Genomic DNA, 16,132 nt, shown 5'->3' with positions numbered 1-16,132 from the left:
TTCCTGGAAATTAAAATGATGGCAATGTGCTTTAAAGGACAAGATTCTTCTTGGAAAGAGTTCAGACTAGATGTAGAACATTACTCACCTTTTCCCTTTCCTGCTGTACTCGTCAGAAAACATGCCCGGGCTAAAAAATAAAATGTTGGTATCTGTAGTAATTGTCCTTCACATTGCCCAAATCACAGTTGGCTATAGCTTCAGGAATTGCACTGAGGACCCAACCTCAAACCACACAAAATGTATTTGCATACATCACCAGGCAAATAGGTGACCTGCCACCCTATGCCACCACAATTATAATCTCCATAAGCCTGATAAAACACATACCGGACAATATACCTAACCTCAGGATGCTTCAGACTGACAATAACCACCTGGAGACCACAGACAACCAGGCTTTCCAAAATCTGAGCCAACTGAAGAGCTTAAACATGTCACTAATTATGCTCCCTCTCCACGTATTTTCTCCACGCTCTACAATCATATTACGGCAGAACTACCTGAACAACTTCTCTGTGGTGGCAGTATCTGTGACTCACTTACAGAAGCTGACAAAACTAGACCTGTGCAATAACAATCTAACATCCCTCCATCATTCTAACCATACAGACCTACCAGAGTCGCTCACCACCCTCTATCTCTGTAAAAACAATCTGGTCATTTTAGCATGTGAGTGGGGCTTCCTCAGCCATGTACTACTGCTGGATCTCTCCTACAATGACCAGCTCCCTTCAAGGGCTTTCCAAGGTGTTGACTTGCGGAAGCTAAACTACATGCGTTTGCGTTCAACCAATGTTACAGTGCCAGAGCTTTTGAATGTCAGCAATGTTAGAGCTGGAAACATAGACTTCTCTGGTATGGGGTTGAAGACTGACAATCTGCTCATGGAGTTATGCAGCCTTTTGAGTACAAAGGTTTTGTTAAAAAGCTGAGTCTGGGAAGCAATGGGATTCTGTCATTGCGAAAGAACACACTTTCAAACTGTCCACCAATCCGAGGTTTATTGGACCTTTTCTTCAACCAGTTGAGGAAGGTAAGATGCCTCCACTTTCTCAAAAGGACAGGATCAAATCAAGAAATTCACAGCAGAGAAAAACCACCTCACCTCCCTAATGTCCTGCAACAGACAGAACCTCTCTTTCCCAAATCTGACAGATCTGAGCTACCATTACAATCGCATACTCAATGTCAACTCTTTTGCTTTCCACCACACACCAAATGTGAAGACCCTACAACTCAACATAATCGCCTATCTTGACCATAAGGCTTTCAGTGGGCTGCCTAATCTTGTCACACTGCGTCTGGGCAACAACCTCCTGACCGATCTGTACAAGGATAGCTTTGAAGATCTGCAGAGCCTGGAAATACTTAACCTACGTAACAATCAGATAGCTGTTATTTTCAACAAGACTTTCCATTCACTCAAACACCTGCACATTTTGGATCTTGGAGGGAACAAAATCACTAATTTTGAAGAGTTAGCCTTGTGGGGCTCGATAACCTGGCCAATTTTTACCTCGATGGAAACAATCTCAAACAGATTGACAGCTCCAAGTTTAAACCAATCCACGCCACACTTGAAGTTCTTGATCTACATGGGAATCAGGTTAGCTACTCCTCTAAACGTACCAACTCTCCTTTCGTGAATCTAACAAAACTTCGCAACCTCAAACTAGATGCGCAGATGCCCCATGGCCTCAACGTGCTGCCTTATGCCGTGGTCTCAACTCCGTCCAATCGCTCTACCTCACCGACAATCACATCTTCAGCTTCGCAGCAGACACTTTTGACGATCTGACCAACTTGACTTTCCTCTCCTTGGACAACTCCTGTGCCGGGGTGATGCAGCTGCAGCCAGGCGTCTTCAAAAACCTGTGGAAATTGAGCAAGCTCAGTGCGAGGAACATGGGCATCCAGTCCTTCTCAAAGGAGGTTTTTGGGAATCTGACAGAGCTGCAGATCTTGCTTCTCCACAAAAACGTAATGCAATCCTTAGATGTGAATGTGCTGGAGGCTCTCCCTAAACTGCGCTACCTGGACCTGCGCAACATTCCTCTTAGTTGCACCTGCCTCAACAGTGACCTGCAGAACTGGACTTTGACTAACCAGAGTCCAGTTTGTCTTACTATACAGTCTACAGTGCCAAGATAAAAAACTCCAAAAAAGCTTCCACAACTTTGACACCAATGTTTGCTACCTGGAACTGGGAGAGTACCTTTTAGCTACCACAACCACTGTGATTTTACTGCTGACTATAATCCCGCTTCTCTACAACAAGCTGTATTGGAAACTGAAGTATAGCTATTATGTGTTCCGCTCCTGGTTCGGCTAACACTGGCGCAGGCTGAGGGAGAAAGAGGAGCGCTGCAAATACGATGCTTTCATCTCCTATAACTCAGCGGACGAGCCCTGGGTACTAGACCAGCTGCTTCCCAACCTGGAGGGCAACGGAGCCTCTTTCAGGCTGTGCCTGCACCACCGTGAATTGGAGCTGGGCCGCAACATCGTGGACAACATTGTCTCCGCCGTGTACAGCAGCCGCAAGACCATCTGCATGGTTAGTAGGCATTTCCTGTGCAGCGAGTGGTGTTCCCTGGAGATCCAGCTGGCCAGCTACAGGCTCTTCCATGAGCTCCGGGATGGGCTCCTGCTCATCTTCTTGGAACCCATCCCTGAAAGACAGCTGTCGGCTTACCACCGTATGAGAAAGGTCATGTTGAAGAAGACCTACCTGCAGTGGCCGGGGTCAGACTGCATGGACCCGGTCAAGGCCCAGGAACTGTTTTGGAACCATCTGAGGAGGGCGCTGAGGAGTGGGAGCAGCAGGTTTGAAGAGGAGGATGTGGGGAGGGAGGAATACTTCAATCAGCCACCGACAGATGATGATAACTATTACTTAATGCCTTCAGGAAAGGGTTATAGGACACGCTTTGCCCTAGCAGCAGTCTGATTCCTGGATATGAAACAAAGGTCAATGTAGTAAAAGTACAGAAATTATGCACACACAGACACATAGACAGAGAGAGGAACTGAATCTCTTGTAAATGTGCCCTCCGTGCCATGATTTCTACTTGCTTGAAATCTAGCATCGTCTATGCTTTGATTGAGAGCTATAATAAGCTTAATTCATTTGGGGGGGGGGGCTTTTGTAATAAAAACAAATTTAATCCTGTTCTCTACTAAATAATATTGTAATACTGTTTGTACATTTAAAAGATGAAAAGGAAAATGGAAAAAAGATGATCAGACATACCCTGACAAATCATGTTGCAAAGTTAATTTTAATACTCTTTAAGTATACATCTTGTTGGTAAATATCACTGTCTCAATGTGCCCTCCGTGTCATGACTGTCCGGTACCCTCTGTATATAGCCTCGCTATTGTTATTTTACTGCTGCTCTTTAATTATTTGTTACTTTTATTTTAAATGTTTTACTTATCACTTATTTTTTTCTTAAAACTGCATTGTTGGTTAAGGGCTTGTAAATAAACATTTCACAGTAAGGTTAAAGGACACGCTTTGCCCTGGCAGCAGCCTGTTTCCAGGACATTAAACAAAGTTCAATGTAGTAAAAGTACTGAAATTATGCACACCTGTTGTATTCGGCGCATGTGAGAAATAACATTTTATTTGATGTTCTACTTTCTTGAAATCCAGCATTGTTTATGCTTTGATTGACTGCTATAAGCTAAAGCCATCATTTGTTTGCTTTTGTAATTTGCTCTCATGGAAAAAACAAACTCAATCCTGTTGTGATCAGTACTTAATAATATTGTAATACTGTATGTGCATTTAAAAGATGCAAAATGGAAACAAGATGATCAGACGTACCTTGACAAATCATGTTGCAAAGTGAATTTAAATATTATATAAGTATACTTCTTGTTGTAAAATATCACCGTCTCAATCAGTAGTACACAAACTAAAACAAGTAAATTAATGATCTATTATTAGATTTTAATATAAGATACAGTGTGTGACTATGTACAGTATTTTACTCACAGGTTCATTTTATTCAGTCCATCTTACCGGGGGAGAATTGTATACTCTTCGTGTCCTCGCTCCTTCTCAAAACCAATGGGTTTTGAGAAGGAGACAAGGCGAGGAATATGCAATTGGGATCTACCCATGGACAGCAGACAATCCTCTGCATAATGCATTCGTGCTGATTCATGTCTTTGATAATCTGTGCTAAAGCATTCTGCTTGTCAAAAATAATAAAGTATAGTTTAAGTAGGCCCATTGGCCCAAAAAAAAAACAAGGGCCACATTCTTGGATATTTTGTACTGCCATAGTTGACAACATACTGCATAAGTTCTGCAATGCATTTTCTCTTACAGTGTTTCTGTATGTTTTTGCATGCACATGTTTCAATTAGAAGTAATCATGCAATAAAAAATACATTTTGCTGCTGTTACCTTTCTACAGCATAATTGTGTTTTTACCGTACAGGCTGTAAGTAGTTTTAGAGAATGTGAAATGTATGAAAGAACACATTTTAAAAATAGTAATGTTTTCTCACACATTTAACTTATATTTGTAAATATACAAACAACATTTCCTGGATGGCACTTTGCCTTCCTGCCCATCATATGATGGTATTCAATAACAATAAATTAATAAATCAAGTCAGTTGTAATTGTAAACAATTAGACTTGATGGCATGCATTTGGAAAATACTCAACAACATAGCATTGTGCTTATGCATGTCTCTACTACACAAAGGATCAGTACAGTCTCATCCGGGGGAAAGACCAGCATTCAGGGCTGGGGAAAGCAGGTAGGGACCCAGGGGGCAGAGGAGGGGACAGGCCACTCTCCAGCATGTGGGAGGGGGGATAGTAGGCCATGTCAGGAAGGTGGGACCTGGAGATTACAGGGCTGGTTGGGGGGCGGCGGTTGAAGCGATAGAAAGGGTGGAGCTGATGACTGTCTAGCGGATAGTGGGTAAGAGCAGAAAAGGATGAGGAAGAACCACCAAAATGGCTTCTTTCAATGTCATATGGATCTTGCTGCTGTGGCAAGTGTCTGTCTCTGTGTCCCTCTGGTGGCCCTGTGGGATACTGTAGGAAACACTGCATACTCTTCTCATGATAGAAAGGCCCACTGATCCTCTCTCTCACTGTTTCTGTCTGGTTTAGAAAACTCAAATCTGGGTCATACCTCCAGTTCTCAAAGTGATCCACCCTGGTTGACTCTCTCATGCTTCCCCTGTCGAATACGTCATCCCAGGGCTGAGGCGGACCGGATTGAGCTGCCCAAGGTGAGGCAGGAGGGGGGGCAAAGACATGGTGGCGAGAGGGGGAACCAGAGGGCTGGAGGTCCATGAGGAAGTGCGAGGAGGAAGCGGGCCTAAGTAGTTCTCCGATCAGTTCCCCAACCTGCTCCACACTGGGGTTGGGGTTCCATGCAGCAGCCTAAAGAGAAGCAAGTGTGGCAGCAATTGGTTTGTTATCATACAGTATATCTAAGTATTGCAAAGAAGACTGTCATTTAGAACATTCTGTGACAATTTCACTAACAAAATCTACTGTAGCATTATAGTAGCACGTTCTACTGCAAATTTGTTTAGGAAATCCTATCACAATAAACCTACAATTACCAATTATATATTAGATGTAAATTCACAATTTTTATTTACTATTACGCTATATGGCTGATGATGACTGATAGTTCAATGTCTTATGCTCGTACCGTGTCCAGGCTGTTTTGCGACCCAATGAGGGGCTGAGGGGTCATTCTGTTGGGGCATAGCTGCTTCCTCCTCCTCTTGCTGGGGGCTGACCTCTGGGAGTCCAGGCACGGATGTTCCACCATGCTGTCTTCAAAACCACCATCCAATGGAGCTGTGATAGGAAGACAGAGTTGGCAAATCATTCAACTACACTACACCACTGAAGATATTTTCGAAGTCCCCACTTTGGTGTACAATACTATCGATATCCAAATGCAGTTAGGCTACAATAAAACATTTGACAAATAATACAGATAGGCCAACATTACAATCAATATGATCTGATTAGTTACAGTATGATTATATGATCAAGAGTACAGAGGATTCCATTTCTTATTGCGGTTCTCAACCCAACACTCACAACCGCAAGTACATTATATACCGTACCTGCAGGCCAGCTTCCATATGCATCTACGCCGGCCAGGATTGTGCTCTGCCCCAGGCCGGCCCTGGTTGTGGTGGGTCCTGTACTGAAGCTGAGACGTCGCTGCACGTTGAGTAGGTTCTCCTGCAGCTGGAGCCCGTGCCTCTCCCGTAGGGCCTGCAGCAGCACCTCCCTACTTTCCGCCACCAGGTGTCTCCTGCGGAGCAGCGGCAGCTGCAGAGACCTGCACAGACGCGCAGCTACCACACTGACAGGGTTGGTGACAGTTTGCTGCATCTGATTGTCTGAGCTCTCACTGCTTCCACCTCTTGCTGGGAAGGAAGACACTGTGATGTTTGGACTGGGCCTGAATGGCTGTGTGTGTGGGAGAATAGGTCCATGGTTTTTGGGGGTCTGTTCCAAGGTAAGGACAACAGGCTTAACCTCAGCCCTTGTGTCAGGTGGTCTCTCATTTTCATTCTTTCCACTGGGTGACAACAGTGTTTCACAGACTACAGACCTGGGCCCCTTGCTCTTGTTTCGTACCACACGTGAGGGACTCTCTGTGGATAATAGGGTAACTATGCCGCCCTCTGATGATGTCAGACCGCTGTGATGCGTCTGTCCTGGTGTGATACCAGACTCCTGGCTGTTAGAGTGACTGGCTACATTCTTCTCCAGAGAAACCTGAATAGATGTGAATTTTCTTCTGAAATCCTCTTGTGTATCCCCATGAGAACACTTAAAAAGTCTGCTTTCTGAATTAGACCTATACTCATCACGCTTGTTGGCCTTAGTACTACTCTTTGCTACTACTCTTTCTACTCTCCCTTTATCTGGATCCTCCTCAACATTGTCAGGAACAGCAACTTCACCCACATCAGAATCAGGCCCAGGAGAGGAGAAAGGAAGGGAAGATGAGGGTGGAAGGGGAGGAAGAGTAGCAGTGGTTTTGCCTCGCCCCCCGCGCTGCCCAAGCTTCTCCAACTTCCTCTGCTCACTCAGCAGGCGCTCGATGTCGATGGACTTCACCTCATGGTTGAACAGGCCATGGTGGCCGATGAGACGGTTGTTTGTGATGATGCTGGGCTCTTGCCCAGCGGGGAAGACGCGGGCTAATGGGGCATCTCTCCGTGGAGGAGGGCGAGAGCTACTTTGGCAGCAACCATGACAGTGGTCTTTCTCTTTGCTGCTTTGGTGATGGTGGGATCTGCTATTAGATCCGCCTCTGCTTACCTGGCTCCTCTCCTTGCGTGTTTTCAGCCGTTTAGTCTTGTTCGTCTGGCTGTTTTGTGCTTCTGTGTTCTTGGTATGGCTTGAAGAGCAGCAGTGTGGAGTGGATCTGTTTGTTGGGCTACAGGTTTTATCTGTAGACTTGAAGTGCTTGCTAAAAACATGCAGGACATTCTGCTTCTCTGTTAAGGCTCTGCCATGTAGATGGCTCATCATGAGGTGGAATGCTAGGGGCACAAATCTAAATGGCTGTTGGGTCACATGCAGAAGTATTATTTGAAACTGAACACTTTTGATCATTAACACAAATTAATGAAACCTGGAACATTTGCTAACGTTGTCAGAAAAATAACTCCATCTAGCAAACCTAGTAGCTAGATCTGGCCAACATTATCAAGCTAGCAAGACAAAACAGTTCACAATAACAAAAAGTACTCAATCAGCACACATGAGCAAAATAATGTTCTTGATTAGCTAGCTAGCTTACGTTAGCTAACGTTAGTAAACTGCAGTCACTCACCAGCAATTTTTGTCCTGGATAAATTAGGCACACGTGCAGGAAATCAAGGCGAAATTTAAAAAAAGACAAGAAAGATACCCTGATACAGTATTGCATGTACCAGTGATATTATGTAACGTAAGCTAGCAAGACACAGAAAACGTGTAATCTACAATTTCGCAAACTATCCAAAAATGGAAGTTGGGGTAAACACATTCTAGTTTTGAAAATGTTTGGTTGCCCAGCAACGTTCCGTACTAGCCGCCAATATCACATTGGAAAGGTGATGTGCTATCAATGTAGCTGCGCGTGTTTGTGTAGGGTATATTCAACAATATCACCAAACTGAGTAAAACTGCACATTTCATTTGCATCATTTCCTCATCATGTGGCAAATGCAGTTTTAGCTGGCTGGTGCGAACTAACTGTAATATACAGAGTAACGTAATAGATAACTAAACTTTCCTAAACAATTTTTCAATTTACGTCACGTTCAATGAAACAACCGTAGACCTTTGTGAAATTGGCGAGACGTAAAACGAACATAACTTGATTAATGACATGACGCGTGAGAGTTCGGCGATCATCGCAGTCTTTTGTAAAGTTATACGTTTGAATGAAGAAACTGAGAAGCTCTTGTGGTATGTAAGTTAGTTGGTCCCCTGTACCTCACTTGGTAACGCATGGCGCTTACAACGCCAAGGTTGTTGGTTCGATTCCCGGGGGGGGTGAAAATGTAAGCAATCTATTGCTCTGGATAAACGCGTCTGCTAAATGACTAAAATGTAAAATTTGCGCAACGGCGGCGCGCCTTTCCCTAGTGAACAAACACCGGACGATTCCAAAGCTAGAAATGAGGAGGTAGGCTATATTTATCCGCAACTATAATTCCCTTTGGCAGTCACTTTGATAGCCTTTAATATAGTGAAAATAGGTGTTTTATGAAAGTATTCATACACATTACTACTTGTATACATATCACTAGACTGGGGAAAAAACAATATTTTATTTAAGTAGCTCACCTATGAGTGGTCAATGGTACATTCTATAGTGACTTGAAATTTTACTTTCAGGAACTATCAGGCAGCCCGAACCACAATTACGGTATTGTAAAACAATAATACCTGTTAGCTGTTCAGCAACCTCACCTATTAATCTGAAAAAGTCTGTACGTTGATGCACCACTTTGCCAATGCATCATTGGTTCGTAGCACTTTATGCTAACCTTATGATTAGCTAGCTAGCTACTGTATAGCTAGCTGACTATTCCTGTAGCCTGGCTTGACATATGACTAACAAATCCTCGTGTTTTTGGTGTATTTGTGCTAACGTATTAGTTACTGCAATCGTTATTATTATTAGGCCCCATAATATGTGCCAGTGCACGCCCATTTGTGAATAGGGTTACACATTTCACTTGGAATTGTTTTGCACTACTCTACTGTAGTGACCCAGCTAGCTACCCGTGGTTAGTTGCTTTTTGATTCACACACAGTAAGCATCCAACCATCTGCTCTAATCTACCAAGCCTTGATTTTCACTTTGTTTCTTTCTGACACTAGACAGACAAAGTGATGAGCTCAGGAGACTCCAACCCCGCCGCCACACCCACACCTTGTGTGGACATCCAGGGAGATGGCCGATGGATGTCTTTGGTGTGTATCCTGCTGCCATTTCAGAATAACAGTAGCATATATTGTCAATTTCCTCTCGTGTCCTGATTCAGAGGGGTTGGGTTAAATGCGGAAGACACATTTCAGTTGAATGCTTTCAGTTGTGCAACTGACTAGGTATCCCCTTTCCTCTCTCCTTCTGCCTACAGCATAACCACTTTGTGTCTAACAGCAAGGACAAGGAACCAGATGTCCTGTTTGTAGGAGACTCTCTTGTCCAACTCTTGCACCAGTTTGAGGTAATCTCTCTATCCTGACAGCTGTAATGGGACTGCAAACATTGGTATCTTTTGTTGGTTGGAACTTTAGCTAACATAATTTGCCACATTTGAAAATGTTCTGATTACAAGTCTTGTCACTTCAGAAGAAGACATGCTAGCTGCTAAGTTATGCAAGTTGACATACTGGTATTGTGTTCATTTGTTTTTGTCAGGTGTGGCGAGAGCTGTTCTCCCCTCTCCACGCTCTCAACTTTGGGGTGGGTGGTGACGAAACACAGCATGTCTTGTGGAGATTGAGCAATGGAGAGTTGGCCCACATCAGCCCAAAGGTATGTATACACAAAGACAACACGTTAGTACATTACATTAGAGTTGATCATACACTACTCATTGTTCAGATTTAAACCCTAATGTCTGCACAGACCCATGGTCCCATGCTTGTTCTCGGGCCAAAAAGCACTTTCAGAATCAATCATTGAAAATGCTTTTAAATCAAGTGGTATGAATGAAACTGCCCACCAAGTTGATGTTTGTGCCTCTGCCTCCACCAGGTTGTGGTGCTGTGGGTGGGCACCCATAATCACGGTCACACTGCAGAACAGATCTGTGGAGGCATTATGGCCATAGTCCAACTCATCAAGGACAAGCTGCCGAAGGCTTACACTCTCGTACTGGTGGGTTTTTCTTACTCTTTTCTACCACATGTGACTTAAACCATTGTAATGGGAAATGTTTGATTAATCATTTTCCTGTATTTGATTTACTGTTACTAAGTACTGATGTTCCTTCCTTTGACCTGTTTAACTGCCAGAATCAAATGTCTGCCAGTGTTGAATGTTATGGTTAAAGTTTGCTGAAAGACTTCGCAGAGAACTCTGCGAACTGATAACGTATCTGTGACACTGTGATTCTGTAGCAGCTGATGTTGTGACTTCCTACAAGCATCTCGGGCTGGTGTTTACTCAACACTCGGTGCTGTGGGATTAATATATAAGTGCACTCTCAGAGAAGCCCATTAGACATTTCTCTTGGCTTCTGCTCTGGAGATGTTCTCCCTGAATTCTTGTAATAAACTGAAATAATTTAAATTAATGTGATTGACTGCTCTCCCTTTTGTTCCCTTGGAAAATCCCCTTTACAACCATTAATCTTTATGATAACCCAAACCTAAATCATGAACTGCATGCTTTATGGACTCCATTATCATTGCTAACTATATTGGCACGTTTGTCCTTTCTAGCATGGCAACAATGTGACTATCATGCACAGGAGGTCGGTGGGACCTTAATTGGGGAGAATGGGCTCGTTGTAATGGCTGAATCAGTTGAATGGTATCAAACACATGGTTTTCAGGTGTTTGATGCCATTCCATTTGCTCCATTCCGGACGTTATTATGAACCGTTCTCCCCTCAGCAGCCTCCTGTGCTATCATGTATGTTTCCAACCACAGGGAGTGCTGCCCAGGGGTAAGATGCCCAACCCCCTGCGGGAGAGGAACGCCCAGGTCAACAAGCTGGTCAAGGAGGCCGTGTCCTCTCTCCCCCACGCCTCCCTCCTCAACGTGGACCCTGGCTTTGTGCACTCGGACGGCAGCATCTCCCACCAGGACCTGTATGACTTCCTCCACCTCACCCCTCAGGGCTACCAGGCTGTGTGCCAGCCGCTACACGCCCACCTCAAGGGCCTGCTGGAGAAACAGGCTGAAAACTGAAGACCAACTGATGGAGAACTGATGGCCAATGACCCAATGACCCACTCACTACATCAGAGGTAAAAACCCTGGTCCTGGAGAGCCACAAGAGTACAGCCTTTTAGCACATTCACTGCTTTTAGAACACTTTTTAGTAGTTTAGTACAGACTTTTGTTCCAACCCACGACTCAAATAATGATCTAGTCATGATTAGTTGAATAACACTGAATGTTTTGAATGCTGGGCTGGATGAAAAGCCTGAACTTAAAAGGCTTTCCAGAACCAGGGTTGGTAACCACTGCACTACTCTATTCTATGGGACCATACTGTAACTTACCACCAAAATGGCTGCGTAGAGGACCGCTAAGCACTAATAGGATCAAATATCTGTGTTAGTAGTCAGATTGGACCACTTATCACCAATTGAGATTTGATTGAGCTGTTTTGAGAGATTGTCCTTCTCTTCAGTTTCATTCTGTATCATGGATATGATGCACCAATATGTCAGGATCTGTCTTTTCTGGCTGATAGATACTTTATAAGAGCTTCCCCACAGAAAGGTTAGGAGAATCTTAAAAGCTACCATACTAAAGGTTTGTTTTGTTTCCTCTCAAAATATCAACATTTCCTGTCTTTTTCTCCTCACTTTGAAAACATCTACAGTCCTATTGATCTGATTGGTTACTAATAATATCATTTAAAATCCCTCAAATGGTGTCCCATATGTGTTTAGACACAGAGGCCATTTAAGGTGATGATGCAAGAAGGCATCACTTGGCCAGTTGGCTCCACTGTTAAAGCATTACTAGTTTCCGGTATCTGTTTACCACCGTTGCTTTTTGTTACTTGTGATGATTTAGGCTGAATATGTCTTATTTTGGCTGTAGAAATATGGAGAATGAAGGGGAAGGGTATGGTGTATTTGGAGTGAACGATGAGGGCATTTCAAAGTAGCGCTGAGACTGGTGGGTATTTGGCTTGGATATGATACTGCGTCAGTGTGTATGGATGTGGTGTAGCTAGCTTATACTTGTCTTGCACTCTTTATTCAAAGGCAGTCACCCCACGAGACCCAAGACTCCCTTTGACTGTTTGTATATACCACATATATAGTCCTAACTGCCTCTATCTTGAATGTTGATTGTGGAAAAACTGAATATGTGATGTCAAAATGCAATGCATTAAAACCGATGAAAGCTTGGACATTGCTTCTTTGTTTGCAGCTTCCAACCACTGATGTGTGTCTGCATGATGGCTCTGCAAAGAAACGTTTTTAAACCAAAATTATAACATCATTGACCTTTAGCTGTATCTTGTCAAAATATCCAGTGTGTGTGTTCCAGTGTGTGTTTGATTGCTTAATGTACTCAAACTAATGGGTGCAGCGAGAGTACACATGGAACACAACAATGGAGAGATTTATTGTATTGGGATGACCAAACAGTTTTATACCTGCATGTGATGTTGTGAGCACATCCAAGATACTGTACCTGTATGTGTTGAGTTATGCCTGAGCAGAGAACCACAAGAGAGCTGTCTAGTGACACACAGTGCTGTGATGAGACGTTGGACCCACTCCTTTGTATGGTTAGTTGGCAGTGTCAGTTGTCGAGAAGTGTTTGTTTACTAGTTCCACCTTACAGCTTCTAACATGCCTGAAAATGGAAGCTCAAGAGACCAAGTGTAAATATCTGTTTTTAAGTTGGTCTTCAGAGATATCATCGACATGGGGATGAATGATCCAGCCAATCCAGCATAGCGGTGTGGAGCCCAATACCATGACTGATTAATGGAATCCAGCAAGAGATTTGACTAGGTGCAAACAGAACTTCTCTAACCCTTTCACATAAACTGTCATTTATTTTGCTCTAATCTTTTGAATGACGATCTGGGCAGCATATTGACCTATCAGATCAATGACGCTTTTAATTCCTCATTGTTTTGATCATTGTCTTAATGTTTGCCAAGGAAACAATCACAGTGTCTGGCTGACAGTTTCAAGCAGCCTTCAAGTCTTCAGGTGAACATTCTACTTAACAAACGTTATTTGTTAGTTTGCTCTGAAAAAAAGTATATTTATTGAACATAAGCCATGAAGGCAGAAGTGTTTTTCCATAGACTTTATAACAAGTCAGTATCATGAAGGACTCTCATCCACCTGTCAGGCTGACTTCACTCATGAATAACACTGAGGTGTTGTTTTGGCCAATGTCCACTCTTTCCAAAATGCTTGGCGTATATTAGAGGTCGGCCGATTATGATTTTTCAACACCAATACCGATTATTGGAGGGCCCAAGAAAAGCCGATACCGATTAGTTTGCCGATTTTTGTTTTTATTTATTTGTAATAATGACAATTACAACAATACTGAATGAACACTTATTTTAACTTAATACATCAATAAAATCAATTTAGCCTAAATAATGCAAAACAAAGTGTTGGAGAAGAAAGTAAAAGTGAAATATGTGCCATGTAAGAAAGCTAACGTTTAAGTGCCTTGCTCAGAGCATGGGAACATATGAAAGCTGGTGGTTCCTTTTAACATGAGTCTTCAATATTCCCAGGTAAGAAGTTTTAGGTTGTAGGAATAATAGGACTATTTCTCTCTATACGATTTGTATTTCATATACCTTTGACTATTGGATGTTCTTATAGGCACTTTAGTATTGCCAGTGTAACAGTATAGCTTCCGTCCCTCTCCTCGCTCCAACCTGGGCTTGAACCAGGAACACATCGATAACAGCCACCCTCGAAGCAGCGTTACTCATGCAGAGCAAGGGGAACAACCACTCCCAAGTCTCAGAGCGAGTGACGTTTGAAACGCTATTAGCGCTAACTAGCTAGCCATTTCACATCGGTTACACCAGCCTAATCTTGGGAGTTGACAGGCTTGAAGCGTCCCCCACAGTCCAGCTGCTGCTCTGCAACTGAGTCTGCCGGAGACAGGATCAAGGTCACCGTGTTGCCCCCACAGCCGGGTTCTCAGAGGAATGCATCTCCACAGTGCTGGAGCTCAGCACACCTGGAGAAGAGTGGAAAGATGGGTCTTTAGCATCCAGTGGTCAACAATCCTGGTCCTGGAACACAACCGGCTGTACCCACTTTTGTTCGTCTTCCAGCTAAACAGTTGCTGATTAAGACATACATTAGTTGAATTCACAGTTTTAGTTGTTTTTGAAGTGATATTATCACAGTCAAATATGAACTTGAGGTCACTAGTCTTTAACATGCAATATTATGGGGCCATTTGTTAGAGTCTGCCTGGTAAATCCAACTTTGCAATTTCTTTGGTAACGATATAATACAAATACAATAAACAGGTACTCAATCAAAAACAGTTTTCACATACTATCTAGTCTAAATTATATCCAGTTTAGTACAAGTTGTAATGACTAAATTCACATTTTGCTTTCAATGTCTCTATTTTACACTCACTTCTCCATCTTTTGGACTATCACAGGGGGTTTAACTCAATATTAACAAGGTTTGGTTATGATTTCCATGGGATAATTTCACTTTAACCTACCTCTTCCACAAAAGTGTACAGTAGACAGGGTAGACAGGGAAGAGGTAAGGTGGCAGGGGATGTTTACGAGGGGGAACACAGAAGGAGAAGGAAGTGTGCGACATTAAAAAGGGCACCACCAAAAGGAATGTACACTAATATCAGACATGGGAAATGTTCAGATGTGTAATTATATAACATGAAAAACAACACTTGTTACATGAGCAGGCAGCACATTTAGGCACTGAATAGAGATTAGTACAATATCCCACTGTTCAACTCAGCTCTAATGGTGTGATGGTGTTATCAGATGGTGCCTGTTCTCTCCCTCAGGGCTTTATGTTGATTAAAATGACCTCTTACCCTCAACCTGAGAGCTTTGTAATACAGCATGTGGGTACTTATGTTGGTTTCATAGAATAGCTGAATGTCTTTCGCATGACCAGTTTGCTCCTCTATTCATGCTCCATGGTTGGACAGTTAGATAACAACAGGCAGTGGTCTATGGCACTATCTCAGTGCAAGAGGTGTCATTAAAGTCCCTGGTTCGAATCCAGGCTGTATCACATCCGGCCGTGATTGGAAGTCCCATAGGGCGGTGCACAATTGGCCCAGCATCATCCGGTTTTGGCCGGGTAGCCCGTCATTGTAAATAAGAATTTGTTCTTAACTGATTTGCCTGGTTAAATAAAGGTTAAAAAAAATACATTTAAAAAATACCTTTTCCTCCACTGTTCATCAATCAAACCTGATCTGGCATAGACACACATAGGTGTGCTCAGATGTTCCCTGATAGGGACCTGTCCCCACAGATTAGACAATTCTACAGGTGTTGACCTGGGAGATGTGAAAGGCATGTGTTTTTGCCTTGTTACACAAACACTGCCAGGAATAACAGAGGGAGATTTCTCAATATTTGGGAAAATTGTGAAATGGGAATGTCAATGTTATAGGTACTGTATGCTAAAGTATTACGTTACAATATCACAGACATTTGTACATGATACTTGATATACAGTATGTACTGTTTTATTCTGTACTTGTTGACTACATTATAAACATTTAACACATTTTGTTGTCATGGTGTTTTGTAAGAGACTGTAGTCCTGTTCCAAACCAGTAAAGCTGTCATCAGAAAATATAGACTTAAACTATACACAATTAAATACTATAGAAGTAATACTATTTATATATATTTTCTGATG

The 16,132-nt window shown here is 42.9% G+C and overlaps 2 protein-coding genes and 1 pseudogene across 5 annotated transcripts; 2 read left to right on the top strand and 1 right to left on the bottom strand.

Annotated features, from left to right (window-relative positions):
• Positions 1-353: 353 nt before the first annotated feature.
• Positions 354-2,953, top strand: LOC115176465 (toll-like receptor 13; annotated as a pseudogene).
• A 661-nt stretch (positions 2,954-3,614) lies between these two features.
• Positions 3,615-8,682, bottom strand: LOC115177523 (uncharacterized). 2 transcript variants are annotated; one of them, XM_029738394.1, is made up of 5 exons: positions 8,504-8,520; positions 7,857-7,870; positions 6,127-7,585; positions 5,700-5,851; positions 3,615-5,422 (listed from the first exon to the last, which is right to left on the bottom strand). In XM_029738394.1, the coding sequence occupies exons 3-5, from the start codon at positions 7,550-7,552 to the stop codon at positions 4,733-4,735; spliced, it is 2,268 nt and encodes a 755-aa protein (XP_029594254.1). In that variant the 5' UTR covers positions 7,553-7,585; positions 7,857-7,870; positions 8,504-8,520; the 3' UTR covers positions 3,615-4,732. The 2 variants fall into 2 exon arrangements, with proteins under 2 accessions (XP_029594254.1, XP_029594253.1); XM_029738393.1 differs by having other exon boundaries at positions 7,857-8,682.
• A 176-nt stretch (positions 8,683-8,858) lies between these two features.
• LOC115177524 (platelet-activating factor acetylhydrolase IB subunit gamma) lies at positions 8,859-12,624 on the top strand. Of its 3 annotated transcripts, none has more exons than XM_029738397.1 (6): positions 8,859-8,939; positions 9,398-9,490; positions 9,658-9,747; positions 9,942-10,058; positions 10,281-10,403; positions 11,181-12,624. In XM_029738397.1, exons 2-6 carry the CDS (start codon positions 9,410-9,412, stop codon positions 11,439-11,441), a joined length of 672 nt encoding a protein of 223 aa, XP_029594257.1. In that variant the 5' UTR covers positions 8,859-8,939; positions 9,398-9,409; the 3' UTR covers positions 11,442-12,624. The 3 variants fall into 3 exon arrangements, with proteins under 3 accessions (XP_029594257.1, XP_029594256.1, XP_029594258.1); XM_029738396.1 differs by having other exon boundaries at positions 8,921-9,038; XM_029738398.1 differs by lacking the exon at positions 8,859-8,939 and adding an exon at positions 9,284-9,303.
• The last annotated feature ends 3,508 nt before the right edge of the window (positions 12,625-16,132 follow it).

This window comes from Salmo trutta, chromosome 37 (genome assembly GCF_901001165.1).
Source record: "Salmo trutta chromosome 37, fSalTru1.1, whole genome shotgun sequence".
In the NCBI taxonomy this organism is placed as follows: domain Eukaryota; kingdom Metazoa; phylum Chordata; class Actinopteri; order Salmoniformes; family Salmonidae; genus Salmo; species Salmo trutta.
Note: the sequence above shows the minus strand (reverse complement) of the source record. Positions and strands in the feature narration are given on the sequence as shown.